Source organism: Ascaphus truei, chromosome 5, assembly GCF_040206685.1.
Source record: "Ascaphus truei isolate aAscTru1 chromosome 5, aAscTru1.hap1, whole genome shotgun sequence".
NCBI lineage: Eukaryota > Metazoa > Chordata > Amphibia > Anura > Ascaphidae > Ascaphus > Ascaphus truei.
In genome coordinates, this window is record NC_134487.1 from 79,336,472 (window position 1) to 79,360,580 (window position 24,109).

The 24,109-nt window shown below is 39.2% G+C and overlaps 1 protein-coding gene across 3 annotated transcripts in view; it reads right to left on the reverse strand.

Moving 5' to 3' along the window:
* The window catches only part of GXYLT1 (glucoside xylosyltransferase 1), a 53,413-nt gene that overhangs the window by 8,331 nt on the left and 20,973 nt on the right, over nt 1-24,109 (reverse strand). For all 3 annotated transcript variants that reach the window (XM_075600080.1, XM_075600081.1, XM_075600082.1), the window contains 5 exons: nt 10,175-10,349; nt 9,001-9,126; nt 6,114-6,365; nt 3,652-3,775; nt 2,692-2,861 (listed from right to left, as the gene is read on the reverse strand). In XM_075600080.1, coding sequence (XP_075456195.1) covers nt 2,692-2,861; nt 3,652-3,775; nt 6,114-6,365; nt 9,001-9,126; nt 10,175-10,349 — 847 coding nt within the window. The remainder of the gene's footprint in view (nt 1-2,691; nt 2,862-3,651; nt 3,776-6,113; nt 6,366-9,000; nt 9,127-10,174; nt 10,350-24,109) is intronic.

The window sequence follows — 24,109 nt, forward strand, 5'->3', positions numbered from 1 at the left end:
AGAACAGTGGACTATTTAATTTATTGAACAATAGTCTTTGACAGTGGTTTATTCCTGTAGTATATATTTGTCTCCATTCATAGTGTGTACAAATACATTTTTTGTATATATTTCGACTGTAAATAGAATATGCAAAACGTGCTATTTCTGTGTAATTCCTAGCAAAATAAGTGTGTTGAACGCTATGGCCATTGTCTCTAGGAATTTGAGGGGTCTCATTATTTGTTCCCTTCTCACCTACATACTAGTTACTAATCTGTGCGGTGGTGGTGCTGTCACTACTCTTGTCTATCAGTTGAACTAAACTAAACATTACCCAACACAAGAGTGTGGCAACAATTCATGTTTTACTTATACTGTACTAGAGGTTTCAAGGCATGAAACAAACTATTGTGCCAAAATAATAAAACCACATTTTCTTTGTTCAAGTGAAAAGGGTAAAAACCATTTTAGGCCTACAGTGAACGCTAAAACTATGCCACACGTTAAAAAAATAAAACAGATTACACTAAAATAAATGACCGTTAAAAGGTGTGTGTATGTTTCAATACATACAGAGATGTGTGTCAAAAACAGGCAACAGTTTTTTTTTTATTAATCCTAATAAAAAAGTACACAGACTAAAATGGTAGCTTAATAATATAACTATTATAACCTGTGAAATATAATGGGAGCCATCTTATGACACGGTCTCAAAGGGTGCAGTATATGAAGATTTCACACTATTCACCTTAAAGATAAGAACAAACCTGACAATTCTTTGCCATTTCAATAAGAGGCAGAAGCTTGAAGGATTGCCAAGAACTGAACAGTGTCTCTCTGACCTCAAACACAAACTCAAGACAAGTGTATGTGTAGGCTACTTCTACATTGCAAAAAAAAAAAAAACACCAAACATAAAACCATGATCAATTTGTACCATATGTCCTGTCCTCATTACCTTTAAAGGGTCTCAAAGCACAAAAGTCCATGTGTTCATTTTGGAAATACATCTGATGTGTATGGTTAGCAAATGTGAACACCACAAAATACATACAGCCGAGTTGAGTGTTCTGTGAATTATGTCACATTTTCCTAAAGATAAGCCCATTTGTCCTATAATATGCAGCATTACTATAAATTATGACAAAGGAAATGTCAAGGCTCGCTTTGCAAGTTTTTTCCCCCCAACAAATTATATAGCAGACATTAAACACATGCCTGTACCACAGCATGAACCATAGCTTTGTACTATAAAACATGTGCATCTTTGTTACATAATATGCTACAAAGTATACAAAATAGTATGAATATATGTATTATTTTGCATGTCCCATTGCCGTCACGCACATTGCTGCCACTATGAGGAGCCATCAAAGGCTCTCTGTCATTTTAGAAGTCGGATAAGTTGCCTGAATGTTCAAATTTTAAGCAAAAAAACTAATAAAAGGACGACAATGCCTTGATTTAGCTCTAATACACATTTTGCACTGAACAGTCAGGTTTGACCTTAATATAAGCCTTATTACTGGTATTTACTGAACAGCAAAGTATCACACGCGCTGAATCCAGGGCTTCTAAGCTTAATACAAAGTGAAGATCCCTACTGCTGCTCCAACACCTCCTGCGATCAACAAGGCAAAACTTGAACAGACAAACAAGGAGTGCAACGAGGGATTGGGTAAGTTAAAAAAAAAAAAAAACTTGATTTCTAGACAAATAGCAAAATATTAAAAACTCGCACAGCATTATATACATCGGCACACCCACTGTATTCATCACACTGAAAAGAGGTCTGGCTGGTAGTGTTTCGACCTCCTTGCAATGAGGGTCCCACATGGAGACGCAGCAGCACCAATGGAAACAGTCTCTGATAGAACAGTTAGTCAGCAGCTGAATGGAGGCACTGATAGGGTGACAGAGTGTTAGTGCACGGCCGCTTCACTAGCACGAGGTCACACATCACCCTATCAGTGCCTCCATTTGATAGCTGAATACCCGTCCTATCAGAGACTGTTTCCATCGGTGCTGCTGCGTCTCCGTGTGGGACCCTCACCACGAGCAGGTCGTAACACTACCAGTCAGACACTTCTAGTGTGATTATTACAGTGGGTGTGCCGATGTACACAGTACTATGCACATTTTTTATTTTGCTATTTTTGTCAATAAATTAAATGTTTACTTACCCGATCCCTTGTTGCTCTCCTTTATGTGTACCTCTTTAGTATATAGAGGAACAACAAAGCCTGAGCGTATTCGTTTAAAATGTCTGGCTGTACTAGGTCCATCAGGTGTACTGATGTACTACTGCCATAGCAACTAAGCTACTGTCTTGTTTAACATTCATGATATAGAAATGGCTGATATCTGTCAATCTTCCCCACTGTGAACTGCTATGCTTGATCTTTTTAAAAAAAAAAAAAAAAAAGACTGCCCCTTAAAATCAATTGAAAATGTTTTGCTTAACACAATTCTAAACCATTCATTGGAAAAAAAAAAAAAAGAGATTATACAGGAATCCACTGACCCCAACAAGGTACTGGTGACAACACTTATCTGGCAGGACTTGACCTCAAACAAAAAGATATATCGCAGGTTTACATGGAGGCCGATAGACTTCCAGATTGATCAATTCAAATAGTCTAAAAGAGTAAGTAGTGGGAACATGCTTCATCCAGTCTTTAAAATGATATGACAAGCAAAGTGCCTTACATTTCGTATTGCTTTGTACACCGCTTTAAATGCCGGCTGTTTTTCATCATGGTAAACACCTCTGTTTCCATGAAGAATAAAAATCCCTTCCTCTGCGCCGTGACAATTGCTTCCATAAATGCAGTGATCAGGACGGTAATTCCACTGACAAGGAAAGATAAAAAGACTTTCTATTGAAAATAAAAAAAAATAGAAATAGATCATTAAAAGCAGCACACAATTGTCAACTACTTGCAATTAGTCAGGTAAGGAAAGTGTAACATTTTGACTACAATGTCTTAAGGCAAAATTACATAAAACGAACAACCCTATCTATACTAGGAGTGGCCAACTCCAGTCCTCCAGGGCCACAGACAGTCAGATTTTAAGGATATCCCTGCTTCAGCACAGGTGGCTCAATCAAAGCCCCAGTCGTTGACCGAGCCACCTGTGATGCAGGGATATCACCTGACCTGATGTGGCCCTTGAGGACTGAAGTTATAGTAACCACCTCTGATCTATACTGTAAGAATTCCAGTTCAGTTACATTACTATATTGTAATTGGGTTTGAATTCGGTGTATAAAAACAGGATGCCACGCATGCAGTATAGCATTGTTCTTATTTGCATATGTATTTTTTTCTATACATTATATCGCACATATAGAATAGGATAGTCTTCTAATGGTGGTTAATAAATATCTTTTGTATATTCAGTCACATTAGAATAGAATTTGAAGTTATAATGGGCTTGCAGCAGTGTTGGATACTATTTTTGGGTGAGAGTATTTATCTTCAGAAGAAACTACTTTTTATGTGCTAAAACCAGAACTCTGAGTACTTTTATGCAGGAGTAATCTATAGAAAGAGACACAAAGGATATTTTACATATACAGTGCCTTCCAAGTCTTGGTAAAATATGTAAAAAAAAAAAAAAAGTTTATAAACATGTAGAAAATCGAAAATTACACCCACAACATACCTGGATTGTGGGAAAACACGATATTCAACAAATCCTGGTCACCCCATGTTATGTTTAACTTATATTTTTTAAGCAATGGCATAAGTATATCTCCCCAGTGCAGGCGTGCCGTTGTCATGTCATTCTATTAGAAGAGCAGAAACAAAGAATCCATATGTTAAAATCACCAGCGTAGACTTTTGTGTATTGGTATTATTTACCCTATGCCCAAGTGACTGTTTTGGTTCACTGGAACTGCAAAATAATACTTTGGGAAAGTATTAAAGAGACAGGTTCCTGCACTGAAAAGTATTAAATATAGTAGAGAAACCAGCTGCTGTCTTTATTCTAGACAATCTCATAGCACCACCTCCTGGACACTTCTATGAACATAGTACAACAAAAGCTTCTATTTATTAATAATAATAATAATTATTATTATTATTATAAGAAGTTTTGTAGTAAATGAAATGACAAGTAAAGAAATTGTTCAGTGACATATTTGGGGGGGGGGGTCGGCTATAATTAGAAAGCTACCCTAATAAATATGTGACAGAATAAGAAAAGAATACTGATGAATTGTGGTACCAAGACCAAAGTTAGAATCCCTAAACTTAAAAGTATCATTCAGTCTTAGGTTGAAACGGAGAAGGAGATGGTTCCTGCACTCCACTGTAGAAGCCACATGAAGTTCTACATACATGCTATGCTAGTTTTACCAGCCCAAAACAATATTCCATCTCTTTGGCTATACATATACACCAGTCAAGCAATAAAGATACAGTTAGGATTGTTGGGCTGGGTAAAGTCCTCCATCTGTGACTCTTTGGGTCCTATTTAAATGCGCTATGAAACAAATATCCCATTGCATTCATTTGAACAAAACACAAGATTGCTACACAATATATTAAAGTCGCAAAATGTGAAAATCCTAGATCTTTTTTTAAATAAATCAATACTATAGTATTAGATATGGTCTGCAGTTTTTTTGTTTTGTTTTTAACACCTGTAATTTATGATTTTTTTTAATGTACTGATCAACCTTTAGTTGCTTCAGCAACCATTTAAAAAAAAAATCATAGCCACTTTGTCTTTTGAAACAGGCTGACATACTTTGTAGCCAAAAGGATGAGTTTTAAAAAAAAGGCATTAAACAGATCTGTTGGGTGTGCCAAACAGCAGACTGTCTATTACGCTGAAAGCTGTGACAATAATGTTACACTTGGTAATATAATGTTGCATATGAGCTGCAACATTTCAGACTGCAGCACAGTTACAATGCAGAATTATACATTGTCATATGCTTTACATATAAAATTAGAAAAAAAATAAAAGGGGTGCAATGTAGTATTGCTGCTTTAAAGCAGCAATCCAGGTTGCATTTCTTGCTTTTTTGTTATAGGGTTGAAGCAGGGGGCCTCCAGAGCAGAACCCCATTCATTTCAGCTGGGGGGCAAAACAAAGCTTTCAGAGTTATTTTACTTTTGTAAGTGCTGCCGGTATCTGTGAAGTTTAAATACCCAGATCATACGGTCCAATAGGAAGCAGGAAGGGATGACATCACAGCTTCCTGTTGGCCATTTTAATGCCGCCATTATGTTAGGCACACAAGCTTCCTGGCTGCAAAGATCTTTTCATAAGCAAGGGACATTTAGTTAGATTCTTTGGTCAAAGTATTTTAAGGGGTATTTTAAGGAGCTGCAGAGAGGAGAGGAGAGAGCTGCAGAGAGGAGAGGAGAGAGCTGCAGAGAGGAGAGAGCTGCAGAGAGGAGAGGAGAGAGCTGCAGAGAGGAGAGGAGAGAGCTGCAGAGAGGAGAGGAGAGAGCTGCAGAGAGGAGAGGAGAGAGCTGCAGAGAGGAGAGAGCTGCAGATGCCGGGTAAGTCCTCGCGCGGCAGACATTTCGCGGTCTCATTATGTGGACCCCGAGCACGTGTTATAATGGGGTTCAGCTGTACTATGTGATAATTGTTACCAGGACTATAATAGTTACCAGAACTACGTTTGCAAAGGCACAGTGTAACAGAACATACCTTAAATGAAGGGGATATTCAAGAGCATGTTCTATATCAGTGTTTCCCAACTCCAGTCCTCAGGGAACCCCAACAGGTCAGGTTTTAAGGATATCCCTGCTCCAGCACAGGTGGCTCAGTCAAAATGACTGAGCCGCTGATTGACCCACCTGTGCTGGAACAGGGATATCCTTAAGTCCTGACGGGGTTCCCTGAGGACTGAAGTTGGGAAACACTTTATCTATATTTGTTGTATTTGGTTTGTTGGAAATCACCTTAAAAATCCATTAAAAACAAGTTTTTTTTAAAAAAAATTAAAGAAAGGTTTAGTAACAGCAGACATTTTATGTCATGAGAAACCATAACACAGCAAAAACTACAATGAGGTTTCAGGCAAAGATGCGAACAACTTATTTTGCCAATGTAGCATGCATACAAATACTACAAATAGTCACCTTAAACCTTTCACCTACCTTAAAATGCTTCCTTCTCATACGGGTCATATTCATTAACATGACTCCAGAATTTATGCCAGTTTTTCCATAGTAAGGGTGCCTAGCAAAACGATTATACCACCCTATATGTGGTTCCTCATGCTCCGGGGCCATAGCAGCAATTTGAGTGGCATTGAAGGCATTCAGAAAAGACCAGATGTCATCCACTGGGCGCAAGAAGAGGATGTCCGTGTCAACATATAATAAGGAATCCACTTCTTTAAGGATTAACTAAAGAGAGATGAAGATTATTAAAACATGTATGTCTTCGCTGTTAAATGCTTCTGTAATAATGATGTTATTTTTACAATATGAAATACATATACAAAATCAACTCTAATTTTAATCATTACAGTGGGCAGCCAATTCAAAAAGTTATTAAACAGAGCAAACTAAAACAAAATTAAGTTTACTTTATGGGATCTCGCCCAAACAGCATTGCCCTGACATACATGGTTCCCAATATATTTCTTTTATTTTTGAGATATATATACAGTAGATATTAAAAAAAAAATAAAAAAAATGTTTCATATTGCGACTGGTCACTTGGTGTTTGTAAATAACAGAATGCTCTCGATAATTATATTAGAAATGTAGCAAAGTATTTTATATTTTTGTCCATGAATGACAATATCTGTTCAGTAAGAACATTAGATTTGTAAATGAATATAATATAATAAATATAATATATATATAATATTTGAAAGCTATTTAGTGTAAACTTTTTTTTACAAGTTAAAAAGTGTTTTTAAATGCATTATACAATTTATAAACCAAAAATATGTCCTTACTTCCACCTGTCACTTATCAGAGATGGGGAAGGGGCTAAAATGAAGGTGGGAAACCTAGGCTGCAATCACAGAGCTGGAGGCCAGAGATTTGCACATTTTACACACGAGTTAGCAAACCAAATATAACAAGATTTTGCATAAGGTTTGGCGGAAAAAAAATGATTTTGTCCCAAAAAAATTAGACAAGCATTCAAGGTGTGCAGGTCATGGACTTTTATATAATTGCCATGTCATCAAAATTCTTGCAAAAAGTGGTCATGGTTGGTGAAAATTTTGCGCAACTTGAATTTTTGCCAAGCATTTCCCCATAAGAAAATAGTGGAACATTTCACAAAACACTTCTGAACGCATTTGCACATCTCTCTTGGGGAGTAAAGAATGTAGGGTGCTGGGACCCTTTTTTACATTGGCAGACCTGATTCTATGAGGCTGCAGCATCTTAAACTGCATGTTACCAACTGTACCTATTATGTCAACGATTCCCCCGTGACTGACATGAATATCTCATTAAAAAAGTAAAATTTTATATATATATAAAAAAAATGTATTGCCGTGATATCACGACCGTAGAATACACACACACTTATTTTTTTTAAGATAAGCTACATCCAGACATCAGCGTGCTGCAGAACACCATTTGTTGTATTAAGGGGGTGTGGGATATGCTTGGTCTAAACATTAAAACACTGTCGCCCTGACCACGTCCCATGTCACGGAACACCCACGTCACAGAACGCCCACATGACTACAATTAACATTGATCAATTGATTGGTTGTTCAGCTCAAATTTGTATGCTATATTTTTCCTTCAATCTTCCTGCAATGCAATCAGAAGCAGCCAGCAGGTTTTTGAGAAAACTGTCAACTACTCTGAAAATACTTAATTTTATTAACATATTTTCGGTGCATACTTCTCCCACTGACATAGCGATTTACCCAAGTAAAAAAAAATCACACATTTCTCACCATGAATATTGTAAAATTCTAATATCCAAGATCTGAACTTCAGTCCTGTACAGTGATTTTTATCTCTATAATTTACTGCAACCAGAACTACAAAACATGAACCACATTCTGGGTTGATTTTTGGAGCAATGTTGTGGTTTTATTAGTATATTTTATATATGTGGTTAATTTTTAGGGTTTATGTTCGTAAGCTGCCTCTTAATGAGCTTATTTTATTGTATTTGTATACTTCTATGTATTTTTATTGAAATGTTATTAAAGTTCCTCTTATAGACAAACAAGATTCTGATCACAAAGATTTTGATCACTGATTTGAGTCCTCATTGAGAGAACCTGTGATCAAATTACCAATGTAAATTGCACGTGCTATATATTTCTACCCCACCATGGGGGAATATACTGCTCCTGACGAAGCTGACCAGTTCAGCGAAATGCATAGAGCTATGCCTGTTGAGACGCTAGGAGGTTGTGCCAGGAGGACTTGCCCATCCACCGCTTCATTCTATCTTCTGGATCCGACGTTTATCCAGCCGGGAGTGACGCCGTACGCCAAGCCGGAGAATCCCCCAGCTACCAGGAACCACCTCAGAGACCGGGAACGGCGCCAATTACATCCTCCACGGCGCACGACGACCACACGCGTCCAACACTTATTATGTGCCTGTACTATATGTACATATTGATTGCATCTTTTATATAGATACAAATTGTCAGATAAGTCTGCATCATTGTTTTCTCCATTTTTCCCGAGATCATACTCCAACTTCACATCTGATCCTGAAACTAGAATACTACATTCTCTGCTTACTAAATACAGATACACCAAGTAGGTCCTCTGAAAGAGCCATGACCCCCCCACCCCTTCAGAACTTTCAGACAGTTGTGCACTATATTTTTCCTTCTTTTTTGGGGGGTGATCCTGACAAAACGCTCCCTTTGGAACTCGGATGGAAATGAAAAAAGGACGCGAAGAAAAACAGCCACATTATGTATACAAAACAGATTAATAAAATAGGGCATAGGTGCAGTACATGTAATAAGCTTTTGTATTATGACAAAATATATACTTTTAAAACATTACCATGGATGAAGGAAATAAAACCACTTACTGGCAAGAACAATCTTTGTGATGCACAGGGCTTAAACAGTTTCCTCCATTCTGCTGCATTCTCTGAGGGAAATGTTATTGGGTATAAGGCATACTTAAACTTCTGTGGAAATGACCAACTATTAAGCTGCAGGGGGAGAAAAAAAGAGAAGTGTTATTGGTTTCTATTCTACATAATGGGTCTCAATGCTCGGTTTGAATAAAGATAAGGTCCTTTATAAAGGCCAATGATTTTTAAATATTACAAAACAGTACCTTAAATGGGTGCACTATCTACATCCTATGGATCATGTCTAATACTTCATACTTAAAAGAAAGAAGTTTGGATTGAAAAAATAAAAAAGCTGTAATACGTAGAAGCACGATGATAAATCATTAGTAAATAAAAAGTTAGGGTTCTGTCACAGTAATTAATCACTTAAAGCTGCAGTTCAGTCTTTTTTTTTTTTTTTTTTTTTTTAATTCAATAGTTTCATGTGGGCAATCTCTTATTACCTAAAGAACTGTATAGCTGCCAGTCAATTCGTTCTCCATGTATTGATCGGCAAAATCTTTAGATATGGCATATGTTTTTAATCTGCTTCTGTCAGTCAGTGGAAGCTCATGAATATTCATGAGCACTCCTGCACTGACATGTGCAAGAGGGAGGGCAGGGCTGACAAAGGGGTGTGCCAGGGCTTGAGACAGGACATGAAGGGGCAGTGCCTTAGCAAATGCTTGTTAAAATAGAATACAAGAAAATTGGTCTTTCAAAGTTGTTTTTTTAAAAACAGAAAATGCTAAAAGTATTTTTTCTTACTACAGAACTGGTTTATTAAAAAAAACACACATGCAGGATATTGACTGAACTGCAGCTTTAAGTTCATCATGTAAAATAAAAATAAAATCACAAAAACTGCTCTGGAACACTCTTCGAGAACTTTCAGTAAAAAGGTGATTTTAATAATAAACCCAACAAGACAAAGGATTCATTATAGACCCATAATTCTGCAACTTCTACATTTGATCATGTTTGAAGTGGGCCCTGAGGTTTATTTGGACATAGCTAGTATACATACCCTTATTTTTATTGCACAAGTAGTTGTCAAAATTCATATATCTCTTGCTCTATCATCTCAGACCAAAATACCCAACTTTTACCATGATACAACGCAAAAATATATATATAAACTTACAATAGTTTTGAAGTCATTGTGTAATTGATCTTCTGCAAAAATATGAAACTGAAGAAATTTTCTACTAAAAAGAACAGCAGATTTCAGCATTGTAACAGTCTCCTCCAACCGATCCCCACAGGCAACAACAGCCAGATGCAAGGTTTCCATGCCATGTTTCCCAGGATGGTTGTATCTGTAAAGGTAAAAATACATCACAATCATTACATAGTTGATGAGGATGGACGTATGTCTTTTTTCAACAAGTTCAACCTATGCTAAATTTAGACAACAGATATTTTATCCTATATCCATACTTACTTATTGATCCAGAGGAAGGAAAACAAAAAACTCCAGTGTTATATCATCCAATGATATCTCATAGGGGGGAAAATAAATTCCTTCCTGACTCCAAGAATTGGCAATCGGATTACTCCCTGGATCAACATTCTTCCCAGGTTTACTTATTTGGTATATCCCTGTATACCTTTCCCTTCTAAAAAGATGTCCAATCTTTTTTGAACAAATCCATTGTATCTGCCATCACAGTCTCCATGGGTAATGAATTCCACCTTTTAACTGCCCTTACTGTAAAGAACCTATATAATTTCCTCCAACCTAAAGGGATGCCCCCGAGTCCTTTGTACTGCCCGTGGGATGAATAGTTCTTTTGAAAGCTCCCTGTACTGTCCCCGAATTTATTTGTATATAGTTATCATATCCCCTCTTAGACGCCTCTTTTCTAATGTAAATAAATCTAATTTAGCTAGCCTCTCCTCATAAGAGATTGTCCATCCCTTTTATTAATTTGGTTGCTCTTCTCTGCAATCACTCTAGTTCCATAAATGTCTTTTCTAAGGAGTGGTGCCCAAAATTGTACTCCATATTCAAGGTATAGTCTTACTAATGCTTTATAAACGGGCATAATTATATTTACTTCCCTTCCATCCATTGCCCGTTTAATGCAAGATAAGATCTTTTTTGCCTTTGCAGCTACTGCATGACTTTGGGCACTATAGCTAAGCCTGCTGTCTACCAGCACTCCAAAATCCTTCTCCATCAAGGATTCCCCCAATTTATCCCCATTTAGTTTGTCAGTCGCCTGTTTATTCTTGCTTCCCAAATGCATAACCTTACATTTATCTGTATTAAACCTCATCTGCCAATTACCTGCCCAAGTTTCCAGTCACTACAAGTCCTTCCGTAGAGAAACTACATCTTGCTCTATTCTACTACCTTACACAATTTAGTATCATCAGAAAAGATGGACTTTGCTCTCGACGCCATTAATAAACAATTTAAAAAGCAGTGGTCCCAGTACCGATCCCTGAGGCACTCCACACACGACCCTAGCCCAACCTGAAAAAGTTCCATTATGGCAACCCTCTAGTTTATCCTTCAACCAGTTTTCAATCCGGTGCATTTATTTTTACGGAGTCCAATTTGCTTTATTTTGTACACCAACCTCGTGTGGAACCGTATCAAAAGCCTTTGCAAAATTTAAGTAGACCACATCAACTGCATTACCCTGGTCTAAATTCCTACTTACCTCCCCAAAGAAAGAAATAAGGTTAGTTTGGCATTATCTATCCTTCATAAATCCATGCTAACTATTACTAATAATTTTGTTTTCCCATTAGGTTTTCCTGAATATTATCCCATATTAAACCTTGAAGTAGTTTCCCCTATATTAAAGGTCAGGCTTACAAGGTCTGCAATTCCCCGGTTGTGATCTAGCTCCTCCACTTTTACACCTCAAACAAAAGGAAAAATATATAGATATATGAACAACAACAAAAAAAGAATTTCCTTGAAAGAGCACACGGGTATACAATTGCAAATGAACAACATTTTATTAATGTACCATTAAAAATGTGAAGAAAATGGTAAAATGGAGCGGGACTCCTAACCATAAGCTATCATGGATAAGCAGATGCTGTAGGACTGTATTAACAATTCTGCTACTACTCATAAGGTGAAATAATATGAACTACACAGCACAAACGGCAATAGTAACCATGAGATAGAAAAACACCTTATAAAGGCACAATGGCCTAAAAGTGAAATGAGTGAAAACAAATAACCGCACACAAAATTGTTGTGGCAAGATGTAGCAAGCTAACATACATTACATGCGATGCTGATAACGTTATCTACCTCATCCAATGCCCCTGTAAAAAAAAAAAAAAAAAACCAATGTGTGTCGCACAACAAGAAAATAAAAAATTAGGTTAGCTGAAAACAAAAAAATCAGCAACATTCAAAAAGTCTTCCAACAGCATACCCAGGGGAGCGCAAACTTTTCACCGTGCGCACCCGACTGCTCTCCTTGTCGCCTCGCGCCCCCCTGCTCAACCCCAGCGTTATTTGATGCAGGGTTAACAGGACGACACATCGCGGAAAGGTAAGTGTATTATAGAGGCCTCGCATTGTCCCGTCATATCATTTAAATGCCTGAGGGGAGAGCGTGGGACCTCTATAATTGTCGCCCCACTCCCCCCACAGAAAATCTAGCGCCTCCCCACCCCGGGAGGCGTGCCCCTCAGTTTGCGCACCGCTGGCATACACTATCCAAAAATTTTAAAGATTTTCATTCCCAGGATCCTACGGGATTAGTAGATAGGGCCATTGAGAAAGCAAAGAATCCCTGGAGAGGTGACAATATTGTTCAAGTTTCAAAACAAGAAACTAGATGGATCCACGCATTGAAACTGCTTACCCCCATGGGTTAAATGCAGAAATAGACCTGGGGGCCTTTGAAATAATGTTTCTCAAATCTAACAGGGTCTAATTCCATTCTAAGATTGTTGGCCGTCTTTCCTCCTCCTCTCTTTACATTATGACTACTCTAGACCATGTTAAAATCATTCATATTATTCTAAATAGATCTAAACACATATTGGGCATATCATATTCACATGCGCACAAGCACTTACCTAGATTTACATTTTGTATTTTTTATGTTTATTCTATGTATTAAATATGTTATATTTCTAATTTTATGCAAATTGTGTCGATTCTAATTACACTACCAACAGGTACATCTATTTAGGGTATATAAAGGGTAAGGACATACCACGTCATCACCCCTGAGAAAGCGGTCAAGTGAAACGAGTAGGGTTAACGCCCTGGACTGCCTGGTGTGTCTATATCAAGTAATCTGCACAGCTAATGCAGCTGGAAAGCCACCCGTTACAGACGTTGTCAACTATGACTCCCGACATCCCCAACTCACATCATCAGTGCAAGCGGAGAGGCATAGACTGCCAAGACGAACGCTTCCTGTGCGGTTTTGGCAGCCAAACACCAACGAGACTAACTGTTGCTGCCATCAAAGACCTTGCTGAGCAGTTCCGAGTACCTGCTTTTATTTTATCGATATCCTGTAAGTTCAATTTATACTTGCGCAACATATATTTTTATACAGAAATACACTATGTTGCCATTTTCTTTTTAGGAGATTCCGTTTACCTGGACGGACGCTTAGGAGATCGCAAACACTTTTTTTTTACTACATGTATATAAAAAAAAAAAAACTATCAATAAAGGACTTGTGACTATCTATTAAAAGGTACCAGTACTTACACTCATGTAAGATTTATTCGACACTTAAACTTAAGTTATGCATGTACGGCATTTCTTACAGTCATGCATTTTAAAAATAGGGACAATAGCTACAGGAAGCAATAGCTAAAGATACCAGGTTCCAAGACACGGCTATATTTTACATTTCTGTTTTCGCCTCATCACCCAAGGTGGGTATAGGCGACTTCCACAGAAATTCCGTCTCCATTGCTTGCGATCTTGGGCTAGAGTTGTTGGGTGGTATAACCAGTCTTCATTAAATGTTCTCCGGCTAAGGTTGAAAGGGTGCATAACCAGGTCCTCCGCTTTTCGCTTAAAGTATCTCAATGTTGTAATGCTTACGCCGCCCTTCGGTCGTTTCCATGTCGGACCAGGTTCAGTCATTAGGATTATTTTTAGAATTCTGTGTGTCGGCATCCGCAATGTGTGGCCTAACCAACTTTTAATATTTTAAATGCAAACTTACAGGTTACAATGTGCCAGGTGTTATCGGTCCCAATCTTTGCTTTGTGTTGCTTTGACCCACCATTCCTTCCAACACAGGAAAAACACTGCACTTTCAGAAGGGAGAATAATTAAACTCCTTAAATTGCTTCCTCTTCCCTTAAGCTAAATTACCTAATCACACAAGTTCCCTTCAGTAGAAACCTAACCCACCAGCCTATGACACTAATAAATAAAACCATGGAGGGGGGGGGGGGGGGGAACAAAAAAGTTACAAAGCTGGTATACAATCACCCACTGAGAAAAAAATTATTTTCCCCCTCAGTTAAAAGGAGGGGTGGAGGGGGGGAAATGAAAACTGCTAATGGAAAAAACATTGATGTGGTTTATACTTTGTAAAATATAACTCGGGCACAAGATGGCACCATTTTTCAACAATAGCAGCAACATTCATGTTCTAAAACCGGTGTATATGTTTTATGAGGAGCAGTTCCCCCTGTTTGTGTGATGTGGCTGCCCACCAGCATGTAGGAGAATTCAATACTCAGAAGTACCAGCGGTAAATTCTCAGAAATCTGTGGGTCAGCAATGCTAAAAAAAAACAACAAAAAAATAGAAGGTGAGGGTGATCCAAAAGAAAATGTTTGTTTTTTTTTAGGGAAGATCACATCCTGGTTTCATATGGCGCTCAGGACTCGATCAAAAGTGATGGAGGATGGCTGGGGGTGTAAGAGGACATGTGCAGAGGTACACAATGGAGACTGTTTTAAGGTGAAATTAAATAAGGCTTTATTGTGCCTGTCGCTTTAAACACCGTAAAGAGCAACTTAAGAGAAATTGTGAGCCAAACAAAACCTGCTCCACTTTGGCATATATGTATCCTTATATTCCAGACCTTTTAACTGGGTGGCTACCCAAGCTATTCATCAGCCCAAGTCATATAGATATGTATATATAGACAGCAGTCATTGGAAAATAAAGTCTTATCTGTTTGCTGGGTTGCTGCCTTTTCTCCGGATAATCAGCATCCAGGTTTAGAAGTCTTATTTGTCAGCTCCAGAGATCTGTGTTCACTCAGTCAGTCTCACCTGGGAGACTCAGGAACCTCTGCTCTGTCTCCTAGTTCAGCTCACATGTGAGCTTAGGAGTCTCACTTCCTGTCTCAGAGGCAGGCTTTTTCTAACACCTCTAATCGGCCAGGTGCTGGTCAATTAACCAGCACACTGTTGGGTTAGAGGCAAGTTTTCTGAACAGGGTAAGTCCCCTGTTACATACCTCCCCTGTTTGTGGGAAGCTCGGGCTTGCCACGGCCAAAGCCCATCCTTCCACTCTCATTCGAGATATCTCTGTGACTTGAATGAGAGTGGATGGAGGAGAACCCTCAGTCCTGCTGGGATTGGAGCCCTTCCTCCAGTTTAGTAGTGTCTCCTCCAGAAGGTGCTTGAGATCAGCAGTCCTCAGTCGCTCGAGGAGAACTTTTTCCAAGTACAGTCTTTCTACTGACCACGTGGTTACATAGTTACATAGTAGATGAGGTTGAAAAAAGACGTACGTCCATCAAGTTCAACCTATGCTAAATTTAGACAACAGATACTTTATTCTATATCTATACTTACTTATTGATCCAGAGGAAGGCCAACAAAAAACCCCTTCCTGACTCCAAGAATTGGCAATCGGATTAATCCCTGGATCAACATCCTTCCCATGTATACTTATTTGGTATATCCCTGTATACCTTTCCCATCTAAAAAGATGTCCAACCTTTTTTTGAACACATCTATTGTATCTGCCATCACAGTCTCCATGGGTAATGAATTCCACATTTTAACTGCCCTTACTGTAAAGAACCCTTTCCTTTGTTGCTGGTGAAATTTCCTTTCCTCCAACCTTAAGGGATGGCCCAGAGTCCTTTGTACTGCCCGTGGGATGAATAGTTCTTTTGAAAGCTCCTTGTATTGTCCCTGAATATATTTGTATATAGTTTTCATATCCCCTCTTAGACGCCTCTTTTGTAATGTAAATAAATCTAATTTAGCTAGCCTCTCCTCATAAGTTAGAATGTCCATCCCCTTTATTAATTTGGTGGCTCTTTTCTGCACTCGCTCTAGTTCCATAATGACTTTTCTTAGGATTGGTGCCCAAAATTGTACTCCATATTCAAGGTGTGGTCTTACTAATGCTTTGTAAAGGGGCATAATTATGTTTACTTCCCTTCCATACATTGCCCGTTTGATGCAAGATAAGATCTTGTTTGCCTTTGCAGCTACTGCATGACATTGGGCACTATTGCTAAGCCTGCTGTCTACAAGCACTCCTAAATCCTTCTCCATCAAGGATTCCCCCAATATATCTCCATTTAATTTGTAAGTCGCCTTTTTATTCTTGCATGCCAAATGCATAACCTTACATTTATCTGTATTAAACCTCATTTGCCATTTACCTGCCCACGTTTCCAGTCTCTCCAAGTCCTTCTGAAGAGAAATTACATCCTGCTCTGATTCTATTACCTTACACAATTTAGTATCATCAGCAAAGATGGAGACTGTGCTCTTAATCCCAACCTCAAGGTCATTAATAAACAAGTTAAAAAGCAGGGGTCCCAGTACCGATCCCTGAGGTACTCCACTCACGACTTTAGCCCAACCTGAAAAAGTTCCATTTATGACAACCCTCTGTTGTCTGTCCTTTAACCAGTTTTCAATCCAGGTGCATATATTATTACTGAGTCCAATTTTCTTTATTTTGTACACCAACCTCTTGTGAGAAACCGTATCAAAAGCCTTTGCAAAATCTAAGTAGACTACATCAACTGCATTACCCTGGTCTAAATTCCTACTTGCCTCCTCAAAGAAACAAATAAGGTTAGTTTGGCAAGATCTATCCTTCATAAATCCATGCTGACTATTACTAATAATTTTGTTTTCCATTAGGTATTCCTGAATATTATCCCGTATCAAACCTTCAAGTAGTTTCCCTACTATTGAAGTCAGGCTTACAGGTCTGTAATTCCCCGGGTGTGATCTAGCTCCCTTTTTAAATATAGGCACCACATCTGCTTTACGCCAATCTTGTGGTACTGAGCCTGTGGAAATGGAGTCCTTGAATATTAAATATAATGGTTTTGCTATTACTGAGCTTAACTCCTTGAGAACTCTTGGATGTATGCCATCGGGGCCAGGTGCTTTATTTACTTTCATTTTTTCAAGTCGCTTATGAACTTCTTCCTCAGTTAACCAATTGGTCATTAATATGGTGGTTGTGGCTTCCTCCTGTGGCGCTACTATTGAACTTGATTCTTCCCTGTTAAACACAGAGGCAAAGAATGTGTTTAATACCTCTGCTTTTTCCTTATCTCCAACAATCTGCCTACCCATCTCACACTGAAGGGGTCCTATATTTTCTTTTCTCATTTTGTTGTTATTAAGGTACTTAAAGAACTTTTTAGGGTTGACCTTACTTTCTATTGCAATCCTTTTTTCATTATCCATTTTTGCTAATTTAATTGCCCTTTTGCAATTTTTGTTACATTCCTTATAATTCTGATACGATGTCTCTGTCCCTTCTGATTTAAAGAATCTAAACGCCTTCCTCTTCTTGTCCATTTCCTCCCCTACCTGTTTATTTAGCCACATTGGTTTTGACTTACTTCTTTTATACTTATTACCCAAGGGTTTACACTGATAAGTGTGCTTTTCTAACAATGTTTTAAAGACTGCCCATTTATCATCTACATTTTTCCCTGCAAAAACATCATCCCATTGTATTACTACTAGATTAGACCTCAGTTTATTAAAATCTGCCTTTCTAAAGTTTAAAGTCTTTGTTGAACCCAAGTAATCTGTTTTTTGATAATTTATTTCAAATGAGACCAGGTTATGATCACTGTTACCCAAATGTTCCAAGACTTGAATATTTGTTATTACTTCTACATTGTTTGATATGACCAAATCCAGAACTGCCCCTCTCCTGGTTGGTTCCTCAAAAATTTGGGTCATATAATTATCTTTAAGCACCCCCAAAAACCTGTTTCCTTTTGTTGTAACGCTAGTCTCATTGCCCCAGTCTATGTCTGGATAATTAAAATCCCCCATTATGCAAACATGACCCAGTTTTGATGCCTTCTCCATTTGCAAATGTATTTTAGCTTCCTCAATCTCACAGATATTTGGTGGTTTATAGCATATTCCCACAAACATTTTCTTTATTCTTTTACCTCCACTGCTAATTTCTATCCACAAGGTCTCTACATTTTCATCATTCCCTTCATAAACATCATCCCTTATAATAGGTTTTAGATCTGGTTTAACATATAGACATACTCCACCTCCCCTTCTATTTGTTCGATCCTTCCGAAAAAGAGAATACCCCTTTAAATTAACTGTCCAGTCATGAGTTTCATCCCACCATGTTTCAGTAATGCCTATATCATCATACTGCTCCCTTGTAGCTATTGATTCAAGCTCCCCCATTTTATCTGTCAGGCTTCTTGCATTAGCAAGCATGCATTTAAGTTTTTTTTCAGCCTGTACTATTATCTTATCTGCTCCTTCCTTTCTGCTCCCACTTGGTTTAGTCTTTAGAAGTTTTCTAGTATTATCTCTATTTACTATGGGTATCTCACTGCTTGTCAAACTTGCACTTGCCCCCATTCTACCTCCATACCACCTTGTATCCTCATCTATTCCATTTAGTTCATTCTGTTTCATTCCCCTCCCCCCTCCATCCTAGTTTAAAATCTCCTCCAATCTTTTTAGCATTCTCCCCCCTAGCACAGAAGATCCCTCTTCATTGAGGTGCAATCCGTCCCTAGAATATAGATGGCACCTCTCAGAAAAGGAGTCCCAGTGCTCTAAAAACCCAAACCCCTCCTTCCTGCACCACTTTCTTAGCCATGCATTAACCTCCCTGATCTCTGACTGTCTCCCTGCGGTAGCGCATGGCACTGGTAGTATTTCAGAAAATACTACCTTGGAGGTCCTTGCCTTAAGCTTTTGGCCTAGATCCCTGTAATCATTTTTTAGGACTCTCCATCTTTCTCTAACTTTGTCATTGGTGCCAACATGTACCAATGGTCTTGAGCTTTCCCCTGTATCGGGCACTCCTCTTTTTGTAGGCAGACTGTATGGCGACAGTCGCAGAGCGCCTATGCAAATCGCTCGCTCTCGCCATCCTTCCCATGTGCTCCACTTTAGCACCAAATGTCCATTTCCTGGTATCACAAGAGCGCCCAAGAACAGCCACTTGAGCCCTCAGTTCTTGAAGCTGTCTTCCTGCACTTTTCCCATTCAATGTAGTCGCCAGTTCAGCTTCTTTGGGATTGAGTTGCGATTCCAGCTCCTTTTCCAGAGAATGTCCTATCTTTTCAGCTTCCTCAGCTAAGGATTCTTCTGGCTTTGAATCTGCACTCCTACCTCTGTTTGTTGCCTGTTGAGCGGCAGCAGGTTTGGCTAGTGCTTTCTTAGGTGGCTCAAACTTCGTAATCTTGTTTTGAAGGTGAGTGGTATCCCCAGTTCTCACTGTACCCTTGTCCTCACGGGCCCTAGTTACTGTGGGATACCGAGGCTTGGGTAGAGTCAATACCTTTTCCCGTATTGGAGGCATCTGTAAGTTACTGGGCTGTAGAGTCTCACTCTGAGTGTTTCCTGCCATTCTCCTTTCAGGGTCTTTATTTCTTCCCTGTGCTTTCTCTGAGCTTGCTTCCACCTATCATTCTTTATTTTGTGGAGCACTGTGAAATTCTTCGCTTGGGCCACAGATACTCGTCTCAGTTTCTGGACCTTTTTGCGCTCCCTCTTGTACCGAGTCACCTGGCCTCTAAGCTTAGCCTCTAGCGATGCTTTGGTGATGGTCAGGGTAGCCTTCAGTTTATCCTGCTGCTTTGAGAGGACGCACTGGGTAATCAGACGTTCCTGCAGCAGTTGTATTTCCTTAGCAGCCTGCAGATTTTCTTCCTGCAGAGTTCGCTGCTTCTCCTCGGCATTATGGAGGTGTGTACGCAGACCTTGCAGTTGGTTCTGCAGTCGGTGCTCTGCTTCAAATTTTTCATCTTCCAACCGTTTCTTTATTTTTTTCAAGCTCGTGCAGCTTTTCATTCTTCCCATTGACGTGGTTTTTCAACTACGAATTTTCTTTTTTTAATCTTTAATTTTCTCCTTTTTCAGTCTCTGTACTATTCAGGGCCTCCTTGCAGTCCACCTTCCATTTTTGCACATCTGCTTGGAGGCCGGCTGTCTCCTGGCGTGAGACTTCCATCTCCAGGTTTAGGTTCTGAAGCGCCTTCTGAGAGACTTTGAGATCTAAGTTAAGATGGAGGATAGTTTTCTTTGAAATGTCCAGCTCCTCAGTGAGACTGTAAAGTTCCTTTCTGGAGACTTCCAGTTCTGTGCGGCAGCTGTTGATCTCATGATGTGAAGCATCCAGTGCTCTGCGGAGTGTATGAACCTCTTTCTGAGATACGTCCACCTCTGTCCGGACACTGTTGACCACCTGTTGTGAGGCATTCAGCTCTACGCGAATTGTGTGAACCTCTTGCTGGAAGACTGTCATCTGCTTCAGTGCCTCTCATACTTCCGCTTCAGCTTAGCCATCATTTTATCAGATTGGCTCTGCTTTTCATCCATGGCGGAAATAGTAGCGTTTGCAGTATCTAGCTCAGTCTTGAGATCATCCCACTTCTGACACCATATGTAAGAGGACATGTGCAGAGGTACACAATGGAGACTGTTTTAAGGTGAAATTAAATAAGGCTTTATTGTGCCTGTCACTTTAAACATAGCAAAGAGCAACTTAAGAGAAATTGTGAGCCAAACAAAACCTGCTCCACTTTGGCATATATGTATCCTTATATTCCAGACCTTTTAACTCGGTGGCTACCCAAGCTATTCATCAGCCCAAGTCATATAGATATGTATATATAGACAACAGTCATTGGAAAATATAGTCTTATTGCTGGGTGGCTCCCTTTTCTCCGGATAATCAGCATCTAGGTTTAGAAGTCTTGTTTGTCAGCTCCAGAGATCTGTGTTCTCTCGGTCAGTCTCACCTGGGAGACTCAGGAACCTCTGCTCTGTCTCCTAGTTCAACTCACATGTGAGCTAAGGAGTCTCACTTCCTGTCTTAGAGGCAGGCTTTTTCTAACACCTCTAATCAGCCAGGTGCTGGACAATTAACCAGCACACTGCTGGATTAGAGGCAAGTTTTCTGAACAGGCGAAGTCCCCTGTTACAGGGGGTAACTCCTCCCCTTCCATTCTATCATTACTGACAAAGCGGTCATGTGATCGATTGTACCAGAGGGGCCGCGGCACTCTAGGCCTACCGGCATTCAATGGGTTCAAACAAGCTTGGCGCTCCATCTTGCACTAAAGAGGGTTATTTTATTCCATGTATTACTGCACTCCCAGTCTATTTCAGCATGTGAATTGAAACAGAAGTTCCTTGATAAATATATACAGTACAAAAAATAAGCATGCATGGCTGACTGTTAGATGAACAATATTTGAATGACCATCTATGAGGAATAATATTCTTAAGAGTCCTGGAGAAAGTCAAGGAACATATGACAAGTAGATACAAGGATGCATAGCTGTAATTTAAATACCAAGGAGTTTTTTTTCTCACTCTTTAGATTTTAAATACTGGGACTCTCTAAGCCAGTAGTGGGCAACATGATCTATATGACCCTGAAAGGGCCGCTTATAATCAATTGCCACATATAAACGCTCCGATCCTATTGCTTCATACAACCATTCTGTATATAACATCTCTCCCACCTCTCTCTCTGTGTGCTGCTCTCTCACCATTATTTCCGCCCCCCCCCCTCTACTCTGTCATTCTGCGATTGGCCTGTGGCTCCGCCTTGACACCTAGCCCCACCCCATGCTCTTGCAGCGGGCCAAAAGTTGGGAGGAACAAAAACAGGAAGAGATATGGGGCTGCCTGTTGCCAACCAGTGCTCTGCACAATATATAAGGAATATATATATATATATATATATATATATATATATATATTTTATATATATATATATATATATATATATATATATATATATATATATATATATATATATATATATATATATATATATATATATATATATATATATATATATATATATATATATATATATGTTCTTAAGGCCGCGCTTATAGTCCTGGCTACGGCGACGTCATCTGGAGGCAAGAGACGGTGACCGAGGTGTGTGGCCGTGAGCAGTTTCGCCCTCATTGGTTGCACCGCTCACGTGCCCGCTGACGTCACACGGCGGTCACAGAAAAATCAATTTTCATTGACTTCCAGCGATCGCGACCAGGCCGTCGCGCCTACTATAGGCGCAAGCGACGGCTTCAGTAAACTTGTTTTGACGCAACTTTGCGTCGCCAGGACTAAAAGTGTGGCCAAAGAAGCGTTGTGCAATATGAAACAATTCGATGTGTAATTGTATACCTGTGCTGTTTTTCCCCCCCCAGAGAACTGGTACCAGATGTATGCAGTTTATAAAAACTGGTGATTGTGTGTGGAATAAAGGATTGCTTATTTTTTTAGAGTAGTTTCTGGACTATTCATTTTGTGGGAGGAACCCAGAGTGCACTCTAGCTCTGTTCCCCTATTTATATTGAATATGTCTGTAGGAGTTTCATAGAAACAGATATATACAGCCGACGGGTTTCAGACCTAGGCACTTAGATCAGTGCTTTTCAACCAGGGTTCCTAGACACACTTGGGTTCTCTGGGAATCCCTAAAGGGTTCCCTGCAATTTTCAGGTCATTTGAAAATTGGACCAAAAACAGAAGAATTTACAATGCATCTGATCTCAGACGCACTATTAGAGAGGGTTGGGGTTCCTTACAATGCATCTGATCTCAGAATTCCTTCAAATTTCACAATATAATTACTTGGGTCCTTAAACAAAAAAACAAACAAAAAAAAAGGTTCAAAATAGATTATGCCCTTACCAGGCATAGTGCACTTAGACTAGAACAATACTACCATAGATAATTACCATATCTGATACAACTACAGGTCTACACCTCAATAGTATACATTTTTGCTAGACAGAGGATTGAAGTTCTAGTTGCTTTTCTATACAAGGTTTCATTTATTTAATTTGTCTGCTGCAGGAAGTACTTAAGTCTTACAGGCATGGAATACATACTTTTATTACTTGGAGAATTACTAGATATGTAATTCCAGTTCACTAATCTCTACGTCTAAAGGCTGTTATATATGCGTGCACGTGCCGCATGCTTTTCGTAAATATAGTGAGAGGGGCAGTATACTTGGAAGGTACAGTGTTTGTGTGTGTGTGTGTGTGTGTGTGTGTGTGTGTGTGTGTGTGTGTGTGTGTGTGTGTGTGTGTGTGTGTGTGTGTGTGTGTGTGTGTGTGTGTGTGTGTGTGTGTGTGTGTGTGTGTAATTTATTATTTATTTAAAAAAAAAAAAAAACAATTGGTAAAAATAAAATATTTATTAAGTTTGTGCAGACACAGACACACACACACACACACACACACACACACACACACACACACAGCGGCGGTCGCGAAAAGATTCTTTTCCCTGTCTTCCCCGCTCCCTGTCGGCTCCCCTCTCCGTGCCGTGCGCGGCCCTCGTATAGAAGGGCTGACTCACGTCAGCCAACTAAAATTCCGCGCGCACACGGCACTATAGAACGTGCCTAAGACGTTAACCACTCACTGATGAACCCTACTTTCCAGTCCTCTACTTAAATCCATGCCCTATATATACCATCAAATGATGGCAGACTATATCAAATCAATGAAGGGTAAGCAGATGTAATGGGCACAATGTCTTAGTTTTAAAATAATTGTATTTTAGTAATTGGTTAAATGTCAACATATTTTTTTAAATAGTAAACTTATTTTTTTTAATATATTTTCATTGTTTCAATTTCTGGGGCACAGAA